General features: G+C 42.5%; 1 protein-coding gene across 1 annotated transcript; it reads left to right on the top strand.

The window, feature by feature from the left end:
- Positions 1 to 341: 341 nt before the first annotated feature.
- LOC128700199 (sialin-like) lies at positions 342 to 25,570 on the top strand. The gene is made up of 12 exons (XM_070100743.1): positions 342 to 451; positions 1,776 to 1,846; positions 2,878 to 3,065; positions 5,224 to 5,308; positions 17,484 to 17,632; positions 18,598 to 18,685; positions 19,242 to 19,459; positions 19,798 to 19,947; positions 21,404 to 21,536; positions 22,377 to 22,618; positions 23,997 to 24,147; positions 25,177 to 25,570. The coding sequence occupies exons 2-11, from the start codon at positions 1,819 to 1,821 to the stop codon at positions 24,135 to 24,137; spliced, it is 1,422 nt and encodes a 473-aa protein (XP_069956844.1). The 5' UTR covers positions 342 to 451; positions 1,776 to 1,818; the 3' UTR covers positions 24,138 to 24,147; positions 25,177 to 25,570.

The raw sequence follows: 25,570 nt of genomic DNA, 5'->3' as shown, positions 1-25,570 counted from the left end.
AGAGGCAGATTGACTAGGTAACTAGTCAACTACTGCTGAGGATGTGACTTTGGGGCGACAAACCCACATCTGGGTATAAAGACAAAACAAAAATATCTTAAATGAGGAAGAATAAGTCACACTAACTTGGTTGGAACAAGTGACAAATTAAAAGTACGTTAAGACGATGTTTCTTTAGTGATCAAACTTTATCAAGTTTCGATTCACTCCAGTGCGAAACTGTTATATTAATCTTGCTGTTTCATGACACGCAGTAACAGCGGTAGTATGAGTGACAGTCGTTAGTCTTGTCGTAGGTAAGACACGTATGCACTAATCAAATGACGAAGCAGTGCAGACATTTCTTGGTTGGCAATTCTCTCGCCTCAGTGTCCATGGTGCGATCCCCGACACTTGAGGAAATTCTGGGCGTGTTTCCTTACACCTACTGTCCCTGTTCACCTAGCAGCAGGTAGGTACCCGGCTGTTAAACTGGTATGGATGACATCCTGGGGAACAAGACACAATGGAAATAAGTCCTCAGTGGCTAACCTTCCCCCGCGTTAAAAATCCGAACTAATTTTATGTTGTCGGTGCCACCGCACTGACTACTAAAATGCTCTGGGTGGCAGTCATCAACGTTGTATATAAGTCTGTGCGTGTGATAGACGCTTCTTAATATTCACTGACGAATGAATATTTATCTTGGTAGCTCATCCTCGCCTCTTAACTGGCAACTTTTTACTTGCTTTGCACTGTATAATCCTACGGGTTTAGTGCTTCCTTCTTGATTATTATAATAATAATTACTTGCTTTGCAAGTATTTATTGGGTCAGCTTCTCGTGAAGTACAGACCTTCAGGAAGCGATTGTATTAATGCTCAATTCTCTCGTCATTAAGTCAGTACATGCATTAATTTCATTCTCAAATATCTTATAAAAACTCTCCTTACTAGAAAAATATATACGTACAATAAAATATACAGCTCTACTCTCTTGTAATGGTTGGTTAATGGGAGTTAAAGCCTATCTACTACACAAGAGCCATTAATGCCACACATACTAACATTTTCACCCCCCAGTTAAGAATACGCTTACCTGGAGTATTACCTGGAGAGTTCCGGGGGTCAACGCCCCCGCGGCCCGGTCTGTGACCAGGCCTCCTGGTGGATCAGAGCCTGATCAACCAGGCTGTTGCTGCTGGCTGCACGCAAACCAACGTACGAGCCACAGCCCGGCTGATCAGGAACTGACTTTAGGTGCTTGTCCAGTGCCAGCTTGAAGACTGCCAGGGGTCTGTTGGTAATCCCCCTTATGTGTGCTGGGAGGCAGTTGAACAGTCTCGGGCCCCTGACACTTATTGTATGGTCTCTTAACGTGCTAGTGACACCCCTGCTTTTCATTGGGGGGATGGTGCATCGTCTGCCAAGTCTTTTGCTTTCGTAGTGAGTGATTTTCGTGTGCAAGTTCGGTACTAGTTCCTCTAGGATTTTCCAGGTGTATATAATCATGTATATAATCATGTAATCATACTTTTAGTATTTTGAGTATAGTCATTTTAATTAGGAACAGCATAATTAAAGTTCAAATATAAATAAATCTTCATTAGTTAAGGTAATCAGTATTCCATTATCCTCTCTTGATTTAAGACCTGTAGCCTGCATGAAGGTCATTAATACTTCTCATAACCTGTTCAGCACCATGACTCGCGAAATCAAGAATACGTTATACCATAAAATAGGGATTAAACGCCCAGGAGTATATATATCCTTGTCATGTATCCTGGTCTATCCCAGGTTCCTGGTCTATCCTGGGTTGACTGAGTGAGGTCTTGACATCATGGAGCCGCCATCATGGAAACAACAAGGTAAGCTCTACGTCTGTGATTCCTTCAAATTTCAACATAGAGGTCATTATAAGTTATACAATTAACAGAATAATGCCTCGCAATATTTCCCTATTTGACTTTATCATTTTAACTACAGTTCCGGTTGGTTCTCATTATCAATTCCTGTGTTCTGTTTGAAGGTGGGGAGGGGGGGGGGGAAGGTGAAGCATTTAATAATTTATTTAAGTACTTTTAAGAAGTTTTGTCCTCATTTTTATATCACACTTAACTACAATAATGTTAATATCTGGAATATTTACAAATTCTACAGAAAATAAATTTGTACAGCGACTGTGAGAGCCCTTGGATGTTTTTTATTAGTAACGCTTTATGTAATTTATTCTAGGATTAGTAACTTATAATCTAGTACTAATAATTTGTAGAAACTTTAAGAATCTTTTTCATAAGTTCTTAACATAGGTTATTAAATCGAATCGCGTAACTGGTGGAGTTAGATCCCATGGCAGGAGAATCCATGGCCTGTGTGTTTCAGGCTTCTTTCCATGGGTTCAAACCCCACCCGTTCAGCGATTTGTTTACAATAGTGTTTTTATGATTTCGTGAGTCGGTTATTAACACGAACGTGTTAACCAACGAACCCGTACTGAGACAATGCGGTTTGGTAAATACAGTTATGTAGTGTATTTAGTGATCAGCAAACAGAGGATCAAGCCTGCACAGCTCCTTGCGCTGAATGACTAACACGGAACTGCGCTTCACAGAAATGTAAATTTTGGCCTCGCATTATGTCGAGGACGTCAGTGTGAGACCCAGACATGTAGTTGTTAATGTTCTGCTTCTCCCCCAGGTTTGTTTCTGCCATAATTTTATTAGTAGTAGTAATGTATTCATGGAAATTTTAAACACGTTGGGCTTGTAAAACTTCTGCAAGGTTAACAGGGAAGGGTGGGTAACACCCATTCATTGAATCGAGGGTCTTGCACCAGCATCAAGGTACCAGCTCAGCGAAGAGCCACAGTTTAATCACCTGAGTAAGATGTTCTTCCTAGGTTACCTGCCCAAGCGGTACTTTGTGGCAGTGATGGCGTTCTTGGGCATGGTGTTCAACTACATGCTAAGGGTGAACATGAACCTTACCATCCTGGCCATGGCGAGCACAGACCCCACTAACTCCACCAACACCACCAGCCCAGCACACGCTTGCAACTTTCAAGATCAAGAAGACGCCAATGATTACGTGAGTATTGAGATTATTTTGCAACTAACAAATAGCCATGATGGATTACACATGTGCAACATCTGGGTATCTTTATTTTGTGGACGTTTTGCCAACCAGCGATTTCATCAATACAACACAGGGACATAACCAGTTGGGGAAACGTCTGTTAATGTAGGTACCCAGATGCTGCACATGTCTTATCAACTTGCCAGTATTGTATACTACTGATTTACATCAATATATTGGATGGCAAGTAGTGATAAATATGGCAGACTCCAAAAACAAGGGGGAAAAATTAACGAAAGCTTTCCATAATAGATAGGGAGCCTTCATCAATGTTAGATTTGAGAAGGAAAAGTTAAAGAATTTTAGCTTACGTAGAGTATCCTTCTTTACATGTAGCCAGAGTTTATCTTCGATTATAAATGCACCATGGTTTTGCCAGGCAGATACAGAAGAAAACCAATCAGTGTGGAAAACCAATCAGTGTGGCCTATCTCCATTAGGTTTTTAGATCATCTTTACCAGGATGCGACGCACAACAGTTCCCTATTGAAACTTATTCTTTAAAGCAGACATGCCCACATCTCCATCCGTCCTAGGATTAAACCCGGCTCCTTCGGTTGCACATCGAAGGCGCTACCAGTAAACCATAAGTTATGTAAATTTTCAGTAAGGTTAGCTTATATTAAGTATTTAAAAAATGATATGCGATTTGAATGAACATTCACAGGATATCGTCCCCAAATTATCAAAACCATAAATACAATGGACACTAAACTGCAATTTACTTCTGAGGCACCTACGAGAAAATTTTAGAAAGGACTTAAATTTTAAATGAGTTGAAGATTGAGACACTTATGTAGCATATGGGAATCTTTATTCAGGAAACGTTTCGTCACACAGTGGCTTCATCAGTCTAATACAAAGAGGAAGGCGTAAGGAGAGGAGGAGTATGAGGTAATCAGTCCCTCAGCCTGAGTCGATGGGTTCAGTCCATCAACCTTGTAGAATGTACAGCATAGGGCCGTAGACGTGGCTTATATACTGTAGTGAGGTGAAGCAGGCGGAGGCGGGGTCATAGTGGTACCATCCACTAGTCGAAGTAGGTCATCGTCCAAAGGTTGAAAAAGTGTTGAAGAATTCTTTGTAACAAGATCCCATGATGCTGCAGTGTCTGACAGTTGTGATGAATGGTCGGTTTTTCAAACCATTCATCACAACTTTAAATGAGTTCTTGCTAATTGACTGATTTTTTACCTATTTGGCACGACATGCGTATATAATGTGTATCTCTGTATATAGTTAATCTGTCATGGAGGGCTTGTCACTAGGAATATAACGTCAGTTATATAATGTCTTGGAAGACCAAAGTATAAGTGTACTTCGTGCCATTTTTCAACTGCTTATCCTAACCACAAATAATATAACACCGGAATCTTTCCACAACATGGATCTGCTGCTATATTTACGGCTCCAAACTTTTATTTAATTATCTCTAGTAAACAGTGCACCATTCGTGGAACAAACTTAAGCCTATGGCTTGTTCATTATCCCACACAAATGAAATGTTCACGTGTTCAGAGGAGAGACCAAACAACAAACACAACAGTAAGGCTCGCCCACCTACGTTTTTCTAATAAGCATCAGCTGTGAGAGTCAGAACTTTTGCAAGCAGATATCTCAAAGTGCAATCCCTATATTCTTGTGTGATTTAAAATTTCCACGGCATGATTTAACTTGCTTGAAGTAATATTACCCACGAGCTAGGTTAAGCCCTGCTATTTTCTTTCCCGTAATGACACTAGCAAATCTATTCTTACTAACCCATTTTCCAAGCTCAGTACTCGCTACTAAATGGTTATAACTATAATCAGAATTTTTAAAGGGGTGGACCGGTAAGCTAGCAGAAGGCCTCGGTCAGATGACAAGAAGCTCCAACGGCGGGTCATCTAAGACCCTCGTTAGGAAACACTTGTCCTGTTTCCTGACAAATCTTACCTAACCAAGATCAGTCCACACCGTCTTAACATAAAACTCAAATATCGACGAGACGAACCTTCAGAGTTGCCATGTTTATCTAAATTATACTTTGTATATTTAAGTAATATTTTCATATTGTAAGCATTTCTTAGTGATTTATATTTTCCGTTTACTCATTTTTTTCTTCAAATAGGAAGGAGAGTTTGAGTGGGACGAGTGGACACAAGGCCTCATCACCAGCGCCTCCTTCTGGGGTTATATTTGGACACAAATCCCTGGTGTGTACACTACTCAACATGCATGATTACTGTGCATTAATTAATAGATACTTCCATGAGATCAATATATCAGTGTGGGAATAAAGGTGTATTGTGCTAGACTTTATTTCATTACAATAGGTAAGGTGTAATAGTGTTTCGTTAAAGGCATAAATGTTCTTAGACAAGATGGTATAAAGTTAGTCTGAGATATTCCGGCTATAGATTAGTTAGTGTTTGTCTAGTCAACTAACTAAATCGATTATACAAGACGAGCTCTAAATTTAGGTATTTTATATATCTGCTGTATAAAAGTACAATTGGTGATATTGGCATTAGTACTGTTACTTCTGCTGTTCCTGCAGCAATTACTCTTGCGATCTTCGCTCTTATCAGATTACTTTCCTCATCTCTTCCTTTGCTCACTTTCACATTCCTTCCTCCATTGTTCGCATCGCTGTTGGGCCGTGCGGACGCACTGTGCAGTAGCTCCCACTACAACTGGTTTCTGCGCAGTTTTCACTGTTCAGACATGGCGGAGTACACCGGCAGGAGGATAAATACAGTTTGCATTGAGCTGTTGAGGGGTTCTCTGAGCCCTGCTACTATGAACGTCGTTCTACCTGCAATTATTAGGGATTTATATGGTATCCCTAATGAGGAACTGTATGGTGTGGCCCTTAATGGGATGAAACGAGTATTTGTAAAGTTCCTGAGGAATAGTTACTACAGCAGTGTGGTGGAGGAGTTTCAGGAACGGCGAATGTGTCTCAACTCGACGATGGATGTGTGCTTGCATGACGTATCTACATTCTACACGTGGGTACGAGTGAGGAATGTACCCTTCGAGGCAACGCAGTTTGGTATACAGGAAGTTTTTCGCAAGTATGGTGTCATTCATGAAGCCAGAGGTGGGGTTTGGCGGGATGGACCATATGTGGGCCTCCCGGAAGGGTCATACAATATCAAAATGACTTTAAAGACGCCTATACCTTCGTATGTAATGTTGCCAGGCACCAGAAACCAGGTATATGTGTCGTATGTGGGGCAAAGGAGAACGTGTCGTCTTTGTGGCTCTTTTGACCATATAGCGGCACAATGTGCACGTAGAGTTGACCCGGGGGTGTCAGTCCCGGTGGAGGACATCCAGCAGGCGAGTGTGGTGGAGGCGGCGAAGAATGGGACTACTCTATGGAGTGAGGAGGTGGAGAAGGAGGGTGAACAGATGGGGACGTGTGTCACACTCCCGGTGGAGGAGGAAGTTCCTTCTCCAACATCTGAGGTGGTGGAGGAAGTGGTGGAGACGACACAGGAGGTGTCCTTGGAGTCAGTGCTCCAGGAATTCTTGGAGGAGGCCTTGGTAGAAGGGGACATGGATGAACGGATCAGTGAAAAGCAGCAATTGCAAGGCCTGAGTGAGAAGTCGGAAGTAGTAGCGAACACTGGAAAGGATACACTTGTAGTGGCAGAGGTACACAGGGAGGATGTACCTGAGGAAGAGGTGGCTTTGGGAGGCAGCTCTAGGAAGAGACCAGCGGGGCTGACTGAATTAGATGATGTTTTAACACCTGGGCAAAGACCAGGTAAGAAGGTTTGGGCGGAGGTGGTCCGCAATTCACCTACAGGGGGGGGAGTCCAGGGAAAATCGGGGGAGAGACAAGGGGGGGTAGGAAGTTCTATTAAAAAGAGTAATAAGGAAAGTGTAAGCAGCCTGAAGGGAAGTGTGAGCAAGCCACAGCGGCATAGGGGTAAGCCGCCTCTCCTTGACCATTCAGGTGTGTAACGATAAATGCTAATGGCTTAAAAACTGAGGTTAAAAGGGTGTGGTTGGAGTGGTTCCTTAAAAGGTACGATGTTGATGTTGGTTTCCTACAGGAGCATAACTATAAGTCAGGTAGTGAGTTGAGATTGAGAGGATATAAGTTGTTTGTGAGCATGGCAACGCTTTTAAAGGGCGGAGTGGCTGTTTTAGTAAAGGAGACCAGTCCCTTGCGAGTCATGGGGTGGGAGGAGGGGGGTGGGGGGAGGGTTGTTCGGGTGGATGGGTGGTGGGGGGAGAGTAGGGTATGTTTTGTGGGAGTTTATATGCCTGCGATTGGTAACGCAAGGATAAAATCAGATTTTGTTCGTGACGTTTTGTTATATCATCTCAGGGGTTTACCTGCCATAGCGATAATTGGAGGTGATTGGAATTGTGTGATTAGGCATGTAGACGTAGTTCCTAGGGGGGCGGGGTGTGTGTTGGGTGTTTTAAGGGATGCATTGGGTGATGTCGGGGTGGTAGATGTGGTTGGCAGGGGGGGGTATCAGGTTGAGTATACCTATGTACAGGGGAGTTATGAGGCAAGGTTGGATAGGATTTATGTGAGGCAGGGGATAGGAGTGGAGAGAGTTAGAACAGTAGATGTGGGTTTTTCAGACCACAGAGCAGTGTTGGCTGATCTTAGGGTGGATGGTATTCCGAGAATATATCAGGGCTATTGGAAATTAAATGTGAGGCTTTTACAGGAGGAGGATCAAGGTCGGTCTTTTCAGTCATGGTGGAAGGGCTTTTGGGAGGCTAGGGATGAGGAGGTGGATTTGTTAGATTGGTGGGAGTTGCAGGCAAAGGTGAAAATTGTAGAATTTTTTAGGAAGAGGGGCAGGGAAAGGGCACGTTGGAGGTTTGGATTGCAGAATTATTTAGAGGGTCAGTTGAATGATTGTTATGCGGGGGGGGAGTAGGGAGGGAGGGGAAGGAGTTATGGGGGAACTTAGGAGTCGTTTAGTAGAGATGCATAATGAACGTTTTGATGCACTCAGGGTCAGGGCAGGATTGGAGGACGTACTAAAGGGTGATAAGCCAACCGGGTATGTTCTCAGAAAATTCAAGGACAGACAGTTGAGGACTACCGTGGCGCATATTGTTGTGGAGGGTGGGGAGGGTTATGTGAGGGGACAGGGTCTCACGGACACAGATTCTATTAGTAGGTATGCTGATGATTGGTTTACGGAGAAATGGAAGAGAAGGGGAGGGGTAGGTGGGATAGAAACATTTAGTGGGATTAGGGTACCGCAGGGTATGGGGAAGAGGAATAGGGAGTTGGAGGGAGGCATTACGGGGGAGGAGGTGGGGGAAGTGGTGAATGGGTTGAGTCAGGGGAAGGCACCGGGAATAGATGGGTTACCTAATGATTTTTACAAAGCGCATTGGGAGGTTCTGAGGGAGTGCCTAGTGGAGGTTCTGAATTATATGTTGAAATGGGGCAGAATGGCGCAAACACAGAGAACTGGGGTCGTTGTCTTGGTGCCAAAGAAGGGAGGAGAGGAGAAGGGCTTGGGAGATTATCGTCCGTTGTCGTTAATGTGTACGGATTACAAAATTTTTGCGAAGGTATTGGGGAACAGGTTAAAGAAGGTAATTGGGAGTAGAGTACATGAGGGACAGTATGGGATTCCGGGAAGGACTATGAAGAATGGGCATAGTGCGATAAGGGATTTTATAGAGAACTGTCAGGGAGGGGGCGTCCTTGGCTTGGATTGGGCTCAGGCATATGACTGTGTGTAGAGGGACTTTTTGTGGGGATGTTTGGAGAAATTGGGTTTTGGAGGGGGGGTAGTGAGGTGGGTGCGCACGCTGTATGAGGGGGCTGTAATGAGGGTGCAAGTTAATGGTAAGCTGGGGGGGGCGGTGATGATGGAACAGGGATTAAGGCAGGGTTGCCCGCTGTCACAGTTGCTTTTTGCATGCGTGCAACATCCTTTCTTTGAGGCTGTGGACGAGGAATTGGGGGAGGTGGGGGGGGGGGAAGTATGGGGGGCATAGTTGGTTATGTGGATGCTACAACTGTGTTAGTTACGAGTGGGGTGGCTTTACGTAGGGTGGGAGAGGCCATTAGGAGCTTTGGGTATGTTTCAGGAATGGTAGTTAATTTAGCAAAGTCTAGGTTATTAGAAGTAGGAACATGGGTTGGGGGGAGATTGGGGGAGGAGATGGGATGGACGGTTTGTGATAGAATTAAGGTGTGTGGGATATGGTATATGAAGCAATTGCAGGAATGTAGGAGGATTAACTCAGAAGCAGTCACGAGTAGGGTTATAGGCAAGTTAAAAGGTTTGAGGGCCAGTGAAGTGGCGTTACAGCAGAGGGTGTTGGTAATTAATTCGGTGGTGTATAGCAAGGTCTGGGGTGTAGCGGAGGTGTTCCCTTTGAGGGTGCAGGATATACAGGAAATACAGAGGAGGGTGTTGAGGTTTGTGTGGGGGTTTGGGAGGGCCTGGTTGTCCAAAGATGTGGTCATGACGGAGGTGAAAAGGGGGGGTCTAGGTTTGTTGGACTTAGGGTCTAGGGTAATGGTTTTATATATTAAGCAGAGGTATTTAAGGGTGGGGGGGGAGAGGGGTGTTAGGGTGGATAGGGTGATGAGGGATGCTAGAAACTGGTGGAGTGGTAGGGATTTGAGAAAGTGTGAAGATGTATTAAGATTCATGTTGGCAGTGGGGCAGGTAAAAAGGTTGAAGGTAAAAGCAGTGGTGGGTGTGGTGTGGGGAAGGGGTGCATTGCAGGGGGTCGCAGTATACCCCATGTATAACTGGAGGGTTATATGGAGGGAGTTCAGGACGCTTCGGATACCAGCAAGGGTTAGGGAGTTGGTGTATCGTTTTCTAATGGGTGTGGTGGCATCTAAGTATATGTTGCATAAGATGGGGTTTGTTAGAGAGGCAACATGTTTATTCTGTGGGGAGGAGGAGACGGCATATCATGTGGTATATTTTTGTTCATCTTTGGAAGTGGTGAGAGTCTGGATGGCGGGGGTTATTAGGCTGTTGGGGGGGGGGGAGTTGGTCTTTTCTTAGATCGTTGTCAATGGATGTTAGTGGGGTAGCAAGTGAGGTGGGTAGGGCTTTGATGTATGTCATGGCAGATTATTTGCATGTTTCTTGGGGTATGAGGCAGATTGTAGGGCAGTTGAGGATAAAAGCGTTAGCAGCGAGGTTTTATAGGACAAGGTGTAGGAATAGGTTAATATATGGGGGGAGATGGGATTCAAGTTTTTCGATAGGTTATCGTAATTTTTCTGTAGCACAGCTTCTAAGGGAACAGGGGGGGGGGCAAGGGTAGGGTCTTTTTTGTGAGGGGGGGGGTGTAAGGTTAGGATAGCAGTGTGGAAGGTGGTGTGAGGGTGAGATAGTGAGGGCATATATTTATGAAATGGCTATGTTCCTGTAGAGATATTTGATATTGGCGATCAGTACCTTGGACACATTGTCATAATTGGAATGCCTTGCATTACATATTGGTTGGGTATATTATTTATTGCACTCACTATCGAGGAGAGGTGGTTTAAGTGGCTGTTATGCTTTTTAGGCTAAGTAGTACTGAACACGTGAAAAAATGATTTACCAGTGAATTATAGTATGTGTTTTTATTAACGTTGAGAAGGGGTTTTAAAATATAAAATAAAGCAAGTAAAAACTGTAGTCAAGTTTTTTTTTAGTAGTTTTAACGTGTAGCTGCAAGTACTTTCCATATTACCCTTGATTAGTTTTTCTTTAGATAATTAGTATACAAGTATTTCCTTTATAACGGTACTTCTTTATAAAAGAAGGATTGTAATACCTTGGCACAAGAGAATGTGAAGAATATGACTTAGTCAATGAGGTTTAATTGTGTTTCAGATAGGGAGATTAGAATTTTGTTTAGTCATTAACAAGTTTGCCCCGTCCTTGTGAGAACCCATTTGATATGGTTTATATTAAATATGTACATAGGTTGTTTAAAGAAGTGTATCCTCTAATTTATGTGTAAAACACATGTTATACAATGATTTTCTGATTTTCATGGTTGTTGTTTTTTATTATTGATATGGAATATTGTGGATGTATATTCTGCCAATTATACAAGTGTCCGTGTAGTAACATAATGTACATATCTGTGTTCTTATGTATTTTGATTGTTAGGTTACTTGAGGTTTTTGTTTTTTGTCAAAACGGTGCATGAAAATATTTTTTGTATGTACTGGTTTATTAATTTATTAAAAAGGGGTTTGTAAATGGTGGTAATTCACCTAAGTCATTGTTCGCATCGCTATTGTGCCGTGCGGACAGGCTGCGCAGTAGCTCCTGATACAGCTGGTTTACTGCGCAGTTTTCCTGTTTTGTGCATACAACATGGCGGATCGCTTTGCACGCCGGGTGAGCACTGTTTGTGTGGAACTGGTGCGTGGCACGCTTACAGGAACAACCATGCACGTGTTACTGCATTCCATCATCAGTGAGGTATATGGAATACCGACCGAAGAATTATATGGAGTAGCAGTAAATGGTGTGTCGAGAATTTTCATCAAGTTTAAAGACGCAGGATTCTACACAAGCATAGTCAACAAATATCAAGAGAAGAGGCTGGCAGTGAACACTATGGTGGAAGTCTGCTTACATGATGTGTCCAGTTATGTGACGTGGGTGAAGGTACGAAACGTGCCTTTTGAGGCAACGGAGCATGATGTGACGGCGGTGTTTAACAGCTATGGGAAAATCCACTCAGCAGTGATGGGGGTGTGGCAAAATGGACCTTATGAGGGGTTACCTGAAGGATCATTTTCGCTTAAAATGACGTTGAGGCAGCCGATTCCATCATACGTATTTATGGAGGTCTTCCGAACGCAGGTCTACGTGTACTACTCAGGGCAGCGGAAGACTTGCAGATTATGTGGTTCTTTTGAACATATGGCGGCCCAATGCTATAAAAAAGCTGGACGGAGGGAACAGGTACCAGTGATCTTACATCAGAGGAATGATCTGGGGGTGTCGGAGGAAGGAGTAAGGCCAAACAAGATTCCTTGCCGATGGAGTGACGAAGTGGATAGGGCTGAGGCGACTATGGAGGAAAGTGTACCACTAACAGTTGATAAGGGACAGACGACATCGACGTCTGATGAGGAAGGTACGGGCCAACAGGATGGCTTGCTGGAGGAAGTACTTAGTTCCTTTTTGCATGACGTTGAGGAGGGACAGGTGGATGAAGGGTGTAACCTGGTGCAGGCAACTGTGCAGCAGGATCAAGAGGTTAGGAATACTGTGTGCACTAATGTTAATGTGCACAACGTTGTGGCAGAGGTCCATAGGGCGGAAAAGACAGGTGACGAGGTGTGTGGGGAGGGGAGTTCTCGTAAGAGAACTGCAGGAACGTCTGAGATGGACGATGTTCTTACTCCAGGACAAAGAACAGGAGTAAAATCTTGGAGAAAGGATGTATGTCATAAGGGGAAAGAGGGAAGGGGTAATGTAGGGTTCAATGGTTCTAGGGATAATGAAGGGATAGGGGGGGTGAATAAGCAAGCTGTCAAGAAAGATGCCATACAACAGGACGGTATAGGAGGGTGTGTGCCAAGAAGAAAGGGTAAACCACCACTTTTAAAATAATTCACGATAGTAACTGTAAATGTAAATGGATTGAAGAATGAAGTGAAACGAGTATGGATGGAATGGTTTTTGAGGAGATATAATGTGGATGTATGCTTTATACAAGAACATAATTATAAGATAGGCTGTGCTTTGGCATTAAAGGGTTATAAATTGTATGTAAGTGGGTCTGTTAGGTTAAAAGGGGGAGTGGCAGTGGCTGTGAAGGAAAATGGTCCCTTACGTATTATAAAGTGGGAAGAAGCGGGGGGGAGGGTAGTGAGGGTGGATGGTGAGTGGGGAGCATCTAGAGTATGTTTCATTGGGGTTTATATGCCAGCAGAGAATATAATCAAAGTAAAAGAGGATTTTGTGAGAGACGTTTTAGTGTATTTTTTAAGGGGTTTACCTCTAGTAACTGTAATAGGGGGGGACTGGAACTGTGTTATAAGGGGGGGGGACGTGGAGCCAAGGGGGGCGGGTTGTGTATTACGGTCGTTACGCAATGTTTTACAGGATGCAGGGGTGAGGGACGTGGAGGGGAGTGGGGCTTGGAGAGTGGATTATACTTTTGTTAGGAGAAATTATTCAGCGAGGTTAGATAGGATTTATATAACGGAGGCAGTTAGGGTAGGAGGGGTAAAAACAGTAGATGTAGGGTTTTCGGATCATAGGGCAGTTTTGGTAGAACTGGATTGGGAGGGAGTGGTAAAGGTATATTCAAGTTTCTGGAAGTTAAATGCGAGGTTGGTGAGGAGTGAGGTGGTGAATGCAGAGTTTAGAGACTGGTGGGGACAATTGTGGAGGGCAAGGGATGGGGTAGGGAGTATTTTGGATTGGTGGGAAAATAGGGCTAAACCTGGTATCGCGGGGTTTTATAAATATAAAGGAAGGGAGGAGGCGAGGTGGAGGTACGGTTTACAGAATTATTTGGAACAGCAGCTCAATGAGTGTTACGCAAGAGATGAGGGGAAGACTTTTGAAGAAATATCAGGGCTAAGAGGGAGACTAAGGGACATACATAATGAAAGATTTGATGAATTAAGGGTAAGGGCAGGTATGGATGCCGTGCTATGGGGAGATAAACCGTCGGGTAGTGTGTTAAGAAGTTTTCGCATTAGACAACAGGAGTCCACTATAATACTTTTAGAGGTTAGTGACGATTTGGAAGGTTATACTAAGGGGCAAATGTTGGTGACAACTGAGGGAATAAGTAATTATGCGGACTATTGGTTTAAAAGGAAATGGGAAAAAGGTAATGTGGGGATAGTTAATAAAGAAAGAGGAGGGGTGAAGGTCTTGGGGAAAGGTGGGGAGGACAGAGGGGGATTGGAGGGAATAATAAGTATGGAAGAAGTGAAAGAGGCAGTGTTCAATTTAAGTAAGGGGAAAGCACCGGGAATTGATGGGCTTTCCAATGATTTTTACAGAGTGCATTGGGAAACCATAAATGTTTGTTTGGTTCAGGTATTGAATTGTATGCTGAAGGAAGGGAAATTGGGAACGTCACAGAGGACGGGTGTGGTCGTGCTTGTAAAGAAAAAAAGCGAGGGGAGAACACTGAGCACGTACAGGGCCATATCTTTAATGTGTACAGATTATAAGATTTTTGCGAAGATTTTAGGGAACAGGATGAAGAAGGTAATAGGTGGTATGGTGCACAAGGGTCAGTTGGGAATTCCGGGTCGTAGTATGAGGGATGGACATAGTCGTATTAGGGAATTTTTGCAGGGTTGTAAGAGTGGTGGAATTTTGGGCATTGATTGGGAGAATGCTTATGACGGTGTGAATAGAGAGTACATGGTTGACACTTTAAGGCTTATGGGTTTTGGGGAGGGAATAGTAAAATGGGTGAAGACCTTGTATGCAGAAGCTACGATTCAGGTGCAAATTAATGGTAGGTTGGGTAGCGTGTTGAAAATGGAGAAAGGTTTGAGACAAGGGTGTCCTATGTCTCAAATTCTGTTTGCATGTATGCAACACCCGTTTTATGGAATGGTTGAGGAAGCAACAACGTTACAGGAGGAGGGTAAGGGGTTCACAGAGGTAGTTGGTTATGTAGATGACACAACAATACTGATCTATGATGTCGAAGGTTTGCGAAAGGTGGAGAGAGTAATGAGGTTTTTTGGAGAGGCGTCAGGCATGCGTGTCAACAGAGCTAAATCGAAATTATTAGAGATAGGAGATTGGGTGGGGGGTAGAATGGGGGTGGAGTTTGGATGGGATGTGACTGAACAGCTGAAAATTTGTGGGATTATCTATATGGCAGATGAGCAAGAGGCTAGACGGAGGAATTCGGAATTAGTGGGAGAGAAAGTTGTACAACGGATTAGGAATCTAAGAGCGAAGGATGTTACTCTAATGCAAAGGGCAATAATAATAAATTCTTTGGTTTATAGTAAGGTGTGGAACGTGGCAGTGGTGTATCCTTTACGGGAACAGGAGATAAAGGAGATACAGAGAAGGGTGCTTCGTTATATATGGGGTTTTGGACGAGCATGGCTAAGTAAAGAGGTGGTTATGACGAATGTGCGCCGAGGGGGAGTAGGGCTTTTGATGCTAGGGCCGAGGGTTAAGGCAATGTATGTTAAACAAAAGTACGTAAGGGAGGGGGGGGTAAAAGGGGTGAGGGTTGGGCGGGTGATGAGGGATGTACGTCGTTGGTGGGGAGGAAAGGACTTGATGGAATGTGAGTATATGCTAAGGGTCATGTTAGTAATAGGTGAGGTAAAAAAGCTCAAGGTGGGAAGGTTAGTAGAGATGAGTAGGAAACCAGAAGTGATGCAAGGGGTGGCGGTATACCCTTTGTATGATTGGGGTACGATTTGGCATGATTTCCAGAAACTTAAATTAATGCCTAGGGTAAGGGAGTTAGTTTATAGGTTTGTAATGGGGATTTTAGCGTCAAAGCAGGCTTTGTGTGTGATGGGTTTGGTAAAGGAGGCGAAATGCGAACATTGTGAGGAATCGGAAACAGCTTTTCATGCAGTATATTTTTGTAGAGAGTTGGGGCAGGTAAGGGTGTGGCTGGCTAGAGTTTTCAAGTTAATGGGTGGGGGCAATGTAGAGCTCCTGCGTGCCCTAACTTTAGAGGTAAGAGGGGTGTCTGAGGTTGTAAAAAGAGCCATTCTGTACATTGTGACAGATTTCTTGTTTTATTCCTGGGGCTTGAAGGAAAAAGGAGGGGGGATTAGGGTAAGGGCAATTGCGGCAGGAATTTATCGCACAGTATGCAGAAATAAACTCATTTATGGTAACAGGTGGGCGACTGCGTTCCCGGAGGCATATAGAAATATAACGGTAAGGGGACTCAGTAATTTGGCTACTTAAGTACTAAGGGACCATTTTCCTTGTCTAGAGCGAGTTATGACCATAATGAAGGATATGTAATTGTGGTAGGATTGTCATGAGAGTTGTATGGGAGGGGATGACATGTCAGATGTGGTGAAACTGGAGAGTTTTCTTGTGTGTGAATGTTTTAGTTTTACCATGTGTTGAAAGACAAGAGGTCATTGATGATCATAGTTTTAATAAGGTAAATGATCTTTGTCAGTGAGACAACTACAAGAAGGAACACTCAAAGCATTGTTAACACAATGATAATAATGTGCTATGTAACATGAGTGTGTATATTTGTTATTTTAATAGTGTTTAGTTTCTCTGTGGTAAGGTGTGGAAATGGCTATTTTGTCACCTTTATTATATTGTAATTTTATTATATTGTAATTATGTCCTTGTGTATAACGTTTAATATACAATACTAATGAGAGTGTAACGCATTGGATTATATGAGAATGTCTTTGTTTATAAAGTTTCATATATAATGTAAATAAGTGTGACATTCTTTGGATTATATTGTCTTTTGTGTTATAAGAGACTGGCTGTAGTTTATGGATATAATAAACGCACCTGTATGTTCAGGTGTGGGCTGGTTTTAGTTACATGTATGTTGTGTGTGCTGGTTGGGCATTTTGGAGGGGGAATCAAGCATTTATAGTTGAGTGTGTGCTGGGATAAGGAATGTGGAGTTGTTTGTTTTTATTATTTAATGGATAATGTTTCTTTGTTTATGTAATCTAAATATAGCACAAATGTATGTTGTGTATTGTGTTTTTTAAATAAAATAAAAAAAAAAAAAAAAAAAAATTCACCTAAGGGTAACGTGTTATTTAAGTTCTGGAATGTGTGGTAGAGGAATTTTGATAATATTCAGTATAGTTCTTTTTATTAATCACTTATACGTTCTTGTATTCGTTGTTAAAATGAGGGGGTAAGGAACCGATTATATGGGTATGACTTTGTATATAGCCTTTTATGTATAATGTACTACGTGTGATTTTCTTTGGATTATATAGTCTTTTGTGAGTAAGAAATTGTATTTGAATTTATTAAACCTTACTGTATGTTTGGGTGTGGGTTGCCTTTTGTGTAGTCACATGTATGATTGAATTTTTGGGGATGGCAATCATGTTAAATTGAAGTGTGACTATTAAGTATAGGTTAAGAGCTGGGATAGGGAATGTGGAATTGTTGTTTCATATTTAATGGATAACATGTCTTAGTTTATGTAACGTATGCATAGTATACATATGAATATGTATTGTGCTTTTTAAATAAAATATAAAAAAAAATTGGTGATATTGGCATTAGTACTGTTACTTCTGCTGTTCCTGCAGCAATTACTCTTGCGATCTTCGCTCTTATCAGATTACTTTCCTCATCTCTTCCTTTGCTCACTTTCACATTCCTTCCTCCGCTCACCTTCAGCTACTCTAGCTCACCTTTATCACTGATCTCTCTACACTCTGATCAGGAGGTCGTCTGGCGGAGGTATGGGGTCCTCGCTGGGTGTACGGAGGAGCACTCTTCTTTACAGCAGTCTTCTCTCTCTTCATTCCTCTCGCAGCCAAATTCAACTACATCGCCCTCATTTCCGTTAGATTTATGCTGGGCTTTGCGGAGGTGAGTTCGTGTAGTACAGACGCGAGTTTAAGTAACGCCAAAACTTATTTTCGTGACTCAACGCCCTGTTCCAACCATCCATCAATTCAGTCTAGCTATTTAACCAAATTTGCTTGAAAGGGATGTCAGAGAATACAAATAAAATGTTTAGTCATAAAATCCGCATTTTAGAGAGGAATATTATGTTTCGGTCCGTCCTGGACTATTATGAAGTAACTCGACAATGGTTCAGGATAGACTGAAACGTCGCCTTAAGTGGGTTTTTTCGAACGATTACATCCACGGTATGGTGACTTGTTGGCTGCGACACTTGTTGAAGACAGACTGTGAACAAGATGTAGCAAGTTTTCAATGATACTGGCTACTTACCAGACCACTGAAGTAATGAAATGCTTATACGAATAATTAATTCAGTTTCATGAATATTACAATGTAGATGAAGGCACAGGCTTCAATGGACATTTCCCGCAATATTTCCAGCAATAATTATAATTTCTAATTCACTATTAATCACTGCGTTATACAATGTACAATGACAATCGACTGGAGCCTCCCCTCAAGGGGAGTGCCGCGGTGCTGGTGAAGGGCTCTCGATCCAAGGAATGGAGCTACCCTCCTCTTCTTAGGATTAAAACTGATTATTCCACAATCGCTGTATGAATGAAGTCGGCACTTTCTCGTGAATATTAATGAGCTGGAGCCTGCACCAATGTAGTGGATATAGTATCTACAATAGATTGAGATCATTGAAGGGTGCCTCTTGAGATAAGATGATATCCATACAGGCATTAAAAATATATTCTAAAATACTAATTAACTATCATCTTTTGTGTATTACCTTGCTTCGGTAAGCCAGTGACGGGTCAACTGACATACCCTTCCTAGGAGACACTCGTTTCCAGACCATTGAACCACCGCCCCCAGCATTTAAGTGCTTGAAACTCTGCAACTTGCTTGTTTTCCAGGGAGCGACCTTCCCGGCCATGCACGCTCTCTTAGCTGCCTGGGCACCACCTTTAGAGCGCTCCACACTTTCTACCATCATCTACGCTGGTGAGAAACCATTTAGTACTCATGATTAAACATGGCTTTGTGATTTCAAATCCAGGTTAAACAGGTGATATTCCTACACCTGTAAAACTTTGACAGAACATATGCTTGTTTCATTTTTCTTATTAACTCGTGGTCCATGGTAATGTCCCTTAACCCAGGTTTGAGCACTCGTAATCTTTTGTTTACCTTTCATTATTTACAGAAAAAAGTGCAATCTAAGGTTGCTTTGACACGTTAAACTGTCTCTGCACCACTGAGTATTTACTGTTTTTCTCTTAGTATAATACACGTCTTCCTGCATGTTTCTTTACTGCAGTAAATTTTCCTAATGTATCTCAATGTTGTAGCGTTTGGCTCACTACTAGAAAAAACTAAGGCTCAATTCTTGGACTGAACAAAATGCATGGACCATCTTTGCACCTGCTGCCTCTAATTCGTCTAGCAGTAACTAGGAGTTAATTGGCTGTTGTCGGTCGCATCCTAAGGGAAACCACAATGGAAATATGTCTTTGGGTTACCCTTGGTTAATAATCCTAAGACTATCTTCACCACTCAGGGTCCCAGGCAGGCACCATTGTGGCCTTTCCTCTGTCTGCGGCTATACTAGACTGGCTGGGGTGGGAGGCAGTGTTTTACGTCGAGGCGTGCATGACGCTGGTATGGTGCATCGCCTGGTTCCTGGTCGTCTCAGACACACCTCTCACAGACACTCGCATCACTCAGATTGAGAGGGATTATATCTTTGCTACTCTGGGGGACACCAAGGACAAAAAGGTGAACAAGGCATCACTCCTCTTTCCCAACATCTGAAGCGGCTTAAAAATGTTGACCAACTGTCTTTGTTAATATTGCTACTGTTATGCAAAGATAACCCGCTGATGCTGAAATTTTTTATTACTTAAAAAATCTAGGTACTGCATGTGATTTAATGTTTTCTATTAATTTTCATTCCAATAAAATCTTTTAGAAATCTTTTAAATTCTAAAAAGGCACAATACCGTGACTGGAACAATACAGTTTGACTTTCCAATGTACGGATTATTTATGCATTTTAAAAATCAGGATTTCACTAGTCTTTTTTTTTTTTAGCTTGGTATTTTTTTTTTTTTTAGGCACCACCTGTGCCATGGAGATCCGTGGTGGTGTCAGTGCCGTTCTGGGCGATCCTAGTGAGTGGGATGCTCAATAACTGGGGCTTCTTCATACTGCTCACTGACCTGCCTCTTTACATGAAGCAAATGCTGCAGCTAGACATCAATCTGGTGAGTCCCAATGAATCCTGGCTTTAGCTCTTACCTCAGCTGTAATGATTTCAGTTCTCGACTGAAGGACTCGGGTTTAATACCGGATAGTGGGGACATGGTGCATATTTCCTTACAACTATTTAGCTAGCAGTAAGTAGGTACCTGGGTGTTAGACGACTGTTATGGATCACGTTCCAGGTGAGGTGATAGTATGCCTCGCATAGGGCTGGACTGTAGCTGTGGTAGGATAACGAGATAATGGGCACAGAACTTTTAATATAAAAGCTTTCAACATAGGTTTAGATGTGGATTAAAAACGATTGATTCCACTGCTGACTATAGTGAAATTTATGGGCAGCACCTAATAGCGTGTGTATTAAATTTAAAGGTAATATAAATTTATCGATAAATCAAAGGTATTCAATACCTAAAAGTCTGGTGAATAAGACACGAGCGACACCTGGGCAGCTGTGTTGAAGAGACTTGGTCTAAGCAGCAAACTTTTTTCAATTTAGTATACTTACTATGGAGCTAGTGAGGAAAAAATGTAAATATAAATGGATTTAATATTGTGATCAGATATGAATTAGTCCCAGAGTTAGACTTGTTTATTTCGTTACTTTTTCGGTCACCACTTTAAGATAAAAGAAAATTTGAATTACAGATCTATTGAAGAAAAATGTACATTGATTTAGATCATATTTTTGAAAAAAAGGAAAAAAAAATACAACCTTCACTCTATTTTTTTTTACAAGATATGAAGGAAAAAAACTGGCATCCAAAACAGCCGACTGTTTGGTACCTATTTACTGTTAAGTGAAGATAAACCTCAGGTGCCACAAAGCTTGTCCATTTGTCTTAGTATTCGACGGGGACCTAAACCCAAGTCTTTCTGACTTAACACTGACTTACATAACAAACAGTACTTATTTGTCAGTACATCTGACATTTATATTTTTGTGTTGAATATGAGAATTTAATTCTGTGTTGTCTAAGTGAAGGCCAGGAAATATATTTTGTTTGGGATGTCATCTGGAGTCTTACTGGGTCTATTTTTATATTTCCAAGGGATATGTAGTAAGATTTTATACACATAATGTTTGCACTGTGATCACAGGAAACTGGTGATATGTAACGCTTAGAATACTGTTACTTTTCACTGTGGTTATATTCTATAAAAGATATCACCTATTTCCTGGGATTTTATTGTATATGGAATGTGTGTGAGAGAGATTTTGATAATTGTTATCCAAGTGGAGATATTTTTGTACTTTCCATTCGTTAGGGTCTTGTCTGAGCGCAGCTTTGGTGCTAAAATTTTCTACATTTGTCCATTCTTTATCAAAAATTTTCATGTATATTGACCACTAGCTAAAGTCTTTCAAATGAGTCACACGCACACTGATAACGTGGCAACGATGATGTAAAAACTTAACAACGCAGAAAAAAAGTAAGATGCTTGTTATGGTGCCAGAACGCGGTGTTGAGCGGGATGCCCTACCTGGGGATGTTTATCTTCAGCTTCATGGTGAGTGTCGCGGGAGATAAACTGCGGCAGAACGGTACCTTCTCCACCCAGACTGTCAGGAAGGTCGCAAATACCATCGGTAAGTACATGAATCTCTTACTCTTGTCTCGTATATTCACACTTTTTGCCCTGTCACACCTTCCCTTACACACACACACACACACACACACGCACACACACTTATCCCACTTGATTTGATATGATTATGCAGCACAAACCCACAGGGTGGGTACGGAGAAATTTGGACAGGCAGTGAGGGTGGGTTGCCTAGGCCAAACTAGCATTAAACTAGATGTATTTTGGTCACTGTGCGATCTGATATCTCCAATTGCTAAACTTTGGCTCAAATATGCAAGTCTCCATTCTCGTTTCTTTAGATGTATCAAGGCTATTGGGCTGAACACCTATAAAGGCTGAAGGAGTGAACGTCTCAGAATTTCTTCTCCAATTCTACCATCTCCAGTATTTACAGTTTATATTGGATTGAAAAGGCCATTGATTGGCGAAACTTCTCATCAGTTTAGATACCCAGGTGTTGCACATGTCTTATTCATCAACTTACTGGTATTATATACCAATGAGGTGAGAATGTTGCGGTTCTGGCAAAACAAATATTGAGTGATGGTGAATTAATTTCCTTCTATGGCTCACCCTGCCTTGCTAAATTGACAATGTGGGAAAATTAGTAAAAATGGAGTTGTGCATGTTTTTCTGACTAAGTTACTCTCCCAGCAAAGCCGAATTTATATTCCTTCTCAGAGGCGTCAGATCATTTTTTTAACTACCTTCAAATATAAATGTGATTGTAGTGGATTAATCCTATGTACAATAGTCTACCATTTCCTCCCTCAGATATGTTACAAAGAGAAGGCAACGTAAGAGCTGTGTAAGATTATTCATATCTTTACCTCTCCCACAGCAAACGTAGGTCCAGCTGTGTGTTTGTTGTGCCTCAGCTTGGTAGAGTGTGACCGGGGGGCGACCATAGCTCTGCTCTTCACTGCTGTCACTCTGCAGGGCGGCATATATACAGGCTTTATGGTCAACCACGTCGACATAGCCCCCAACTTCGCCGGCACCCTCTTCGGTATCACCAACGCCGCTGCCACCATCCCAGCCTTCATCGCTCCCATGACGGTAGGAGCTCTCACCAACAACAGGGTACGTATTCTGTAAAACATTTTATTTAGCAAAATTGAACTCATCAGCAGTGTGCTGTTACCCCCCTTTCTACAGATAGCAGTTTGTCATATTCTATCATTTTAAAAAGTCAGTAGGGGGTGGGAGGTGTCTCGGTGCTGGTGAAGTGCTCTTGATTTAAGGAATTATGGATATCCTTTCCTTGGATCAGACCTGATTGTTTACCGTTAAACAGGCGCTATGACACCTCCCCCCCCCCCCCAGTAGAAAGTTTGTCCGTAAATGTAAAATAAACGCTTAGTATAAAGTATTATCTGTACCCATGTATTCTGCAGTGTTATCTGTACCCATATACCCTGCAAAGTTTTAATAACGCTTTGTTATATTCACGGGGAACCCTTAAACCAGTAAGGATCAATCGGCACCTGAGGAATGGGAGGTAATCGGTTTTGACCCTAAGAAGAGGACGGTATTCAAATTTCATTTATCAAGAGCCCTTCCCTGGCATAAAGACACGGCCACCTTTCCTCTTAGAGAGGATCTCGTTGTTGAGATCCTGTATGTTCGTGTTTACATAAATGTATGTTTTTATTTTTTGGTATGTCCTCACCCTTTCCTCTAAGTCTGTTATGTCATTAGAAAAAAAACCAGTAAAAGTAGCACCAGCCCTGCTGGAGTTTACCTGGAGTAAAAAAAAAACTGGAGAGAGTTCCGGGGGTCAACGCCCCCGCGGCCCGGTCTGTGACCAGGCCTCCTGGTGGATCAGAGCCTGATCAACCAGGCTGTTGCTGCTGGCTGCACCCAAACCAACGTACGAGCCACAGCCCGGCTGGTCAGGAACCGACTTTAGGTGCTTGTCCAGTGCCAGCTTGAAGACTGCCAGGGGTCTGTTGGTAATCCCCCTTATGTGTGCTGGGAGGCAGTTGAACAGTCTCGGGCCCCTGACACTTATTGTATGGTCTCTTAACGTGCTAGTGACACCCCTGCTGTTCATTGGGGGGAGAGAAAAATTTAAAGTTCCCGTAGCTGATGAAGTAATCGTGCAATGCTTAAGATGTTCTCATCACTAATGAAGTCTTCCAGCTCAGGCTGACGCATTTTATTCCTTATTTTGAAAGAACAGTTTTGTGATAGTAAAATCTTCTTACGTTAAGAGTGTGTAAGTTATACACGGCTGATTCTTGCCTATTAAATTTGTCTTATAGATCAAGGTAATCACACAGTGCTACTGTCTGTAATTTTTAATTAAAAAATCCTTAAACTTTTCATGAATTACAACAAAAATTGAAGCCTATATATTAAATACTGCAAATTAAAGTTTCAACACAATAGTTTTCTCATTATGCAACTTTCTTAAGCTGTACTCTAGCTACTCTGAATGTTTTTTCTCTCCTCACAGCAAACGTTTGGTCAGTGGCGCAAAGTGTTCGACATTTCAGCAGGTATATATCTAGGAGCAGCTGCCGTCTTTCTTGTCTTCGGCTCGGGGAAGGTGCAAGTTTGGAATAAGGTAGACTTACCTGGGTCGCCTGACAAGTGATGATAATGAATTATTATTATAATCAAAAAAGAAGCGCTAAGCCACAAGGACTATACAGCGCTGCAGGGCAGGAAGGAAGCGAGGGCATCAGGTGGCAAAAGGGAGATGGATGAGCAACAGGTTACGGATAACAGCGGGGCAGTGGATGGTGAAAGGGTAAAGGGCAGCAAGAGACTGAACCAGAAAGGGCTGAGGGGAGTGCGAAAAGTATCATCAGAGTTTGTGGAGTAAATCAGTCGTTGTCAAGAAGTCAATGAGAGAGTCAGGATTAAAGGAGGGTCCATCAGCAAGAAGGGAAGGTAAAGAGAGAGTAGGAGAACGAAGACGACGTTGGAGGTAAATTCTGCGTGCTCGTTGATAGAGAGGGCAGTCTAACAGAATGTGGCTAATCGATACTGGAACTTGACACTGCTCACAGAGAGGAACAGGGTGCCTCTCCATGAGATACCCATGAGTAAGACGAGTGTGGCCAATGCGAAGGCGGGAGAGAGTGGTCTCCCAACCTCGGCACTGATGACAAGAAGACGGCCAGTAACCTATGCTCGGTTTAATAGAATGAAGTTTGTTACCGAGCAGAGTTGACCAACGTTGTTGCCAACGGGTGCGAAGGTGGGTAGCTATTGCAGCAAAATAGTCTAGAAATGGAACACCTCGATAGGAAATTGGTAGGTCATATACTGCTGACCGCGCAGCAGTGTCTGCCTGTTCATTGCCCTGTACGTCGACATGACCAGGGACCCAACAAAAAACAATATCTTTATGTTTGGTAGAGATACGGCGTAGCCAAAGTTGGATACGGAGAACTAGGGGATGAGATGTATCAAATTTTCGTATAGCCTGTAGAGCACTAAGGGAGTCTGAGACTACTACAAATGATGACACAGGCATAGATGCGATACGAATAAGTGCTGCAAGAATGGCATACAGTTCAGCAGTAAAAATGCTAGCTGAAGATAGTAAATGCCCTCGTACGACGCTGTCCGGAAACACTGCTGCGAATCCGACGCCGTCTGAAGACTTAGAGCCAGATGATAATGAAGACATCCTCTTGTCTACCTCGAGCTGTTTCCATATACTTGACACCTCGGTTATATAACCCAAGGGGTGTACATGCACTGACATTTATATACTCTAAAAGGTGCATATTTCTCTATAGAGTTCGTTTTAATACTTTTTAGGCACCGAAGTATTCGTGTTAAATGGCTCATATACAGATAAGGCTTTAAACCCAAAAAGTTTAGAGACTTCACCATCCAGATCACCCACTTCAATAAATCCTGCTAGCAAGACTTAACACCAAGCAACACCCAACTTCAGCTGTCGGTAACAGTGATGATTCCTCTGACATTAAATAAATAACTTATTTTCATGTACCAAGTCTTCTTGTTTTGTCATTAAGGAAATGCTAGGAATAAAAAGTCTCTATATTATAA

The sequence above is a fragment of the Cherax quadricarinatus genome, chromosome 74 (assembly GCF_038502225.1).
Source record: "Cherax quadricarinatus isolate ZL_2023a chromosome 74, ASM3850222v1, whole genome shotgun sequence".
Taxonomy (NCBI): domain Eukaryota; kingdom Metazoa; phylum Arthropoda; class Malacostraca; order Decapoda; family Parastacidae; genus Cherax; species Cherax quadricarinatus.
This window is presented reverse-complemented; position numbering and strand designations above follow the sequence as displayed.

Coding starts and splice junctions, on each gene's coding strand:
- LOC128700199 (XM_070100743.1), top strand. CDS start 1,819: ATGGAGCCGCCATCATGGAAACAACAAG. Junction 19,460..19,797: donor GGGACACCAAGGACAAAAAG/GTGAACAAGGCA, acceptor TTTTTTTTTTAG/GCACCACCTGTGCCATGGAG. Junction 22,619..23,996: donor GAGCTCTCACCAACAACAGG/GTACGTATTCTG, acceptor CTCTCCTCACAG/CAAACGTTTGGTCAGTGGCG.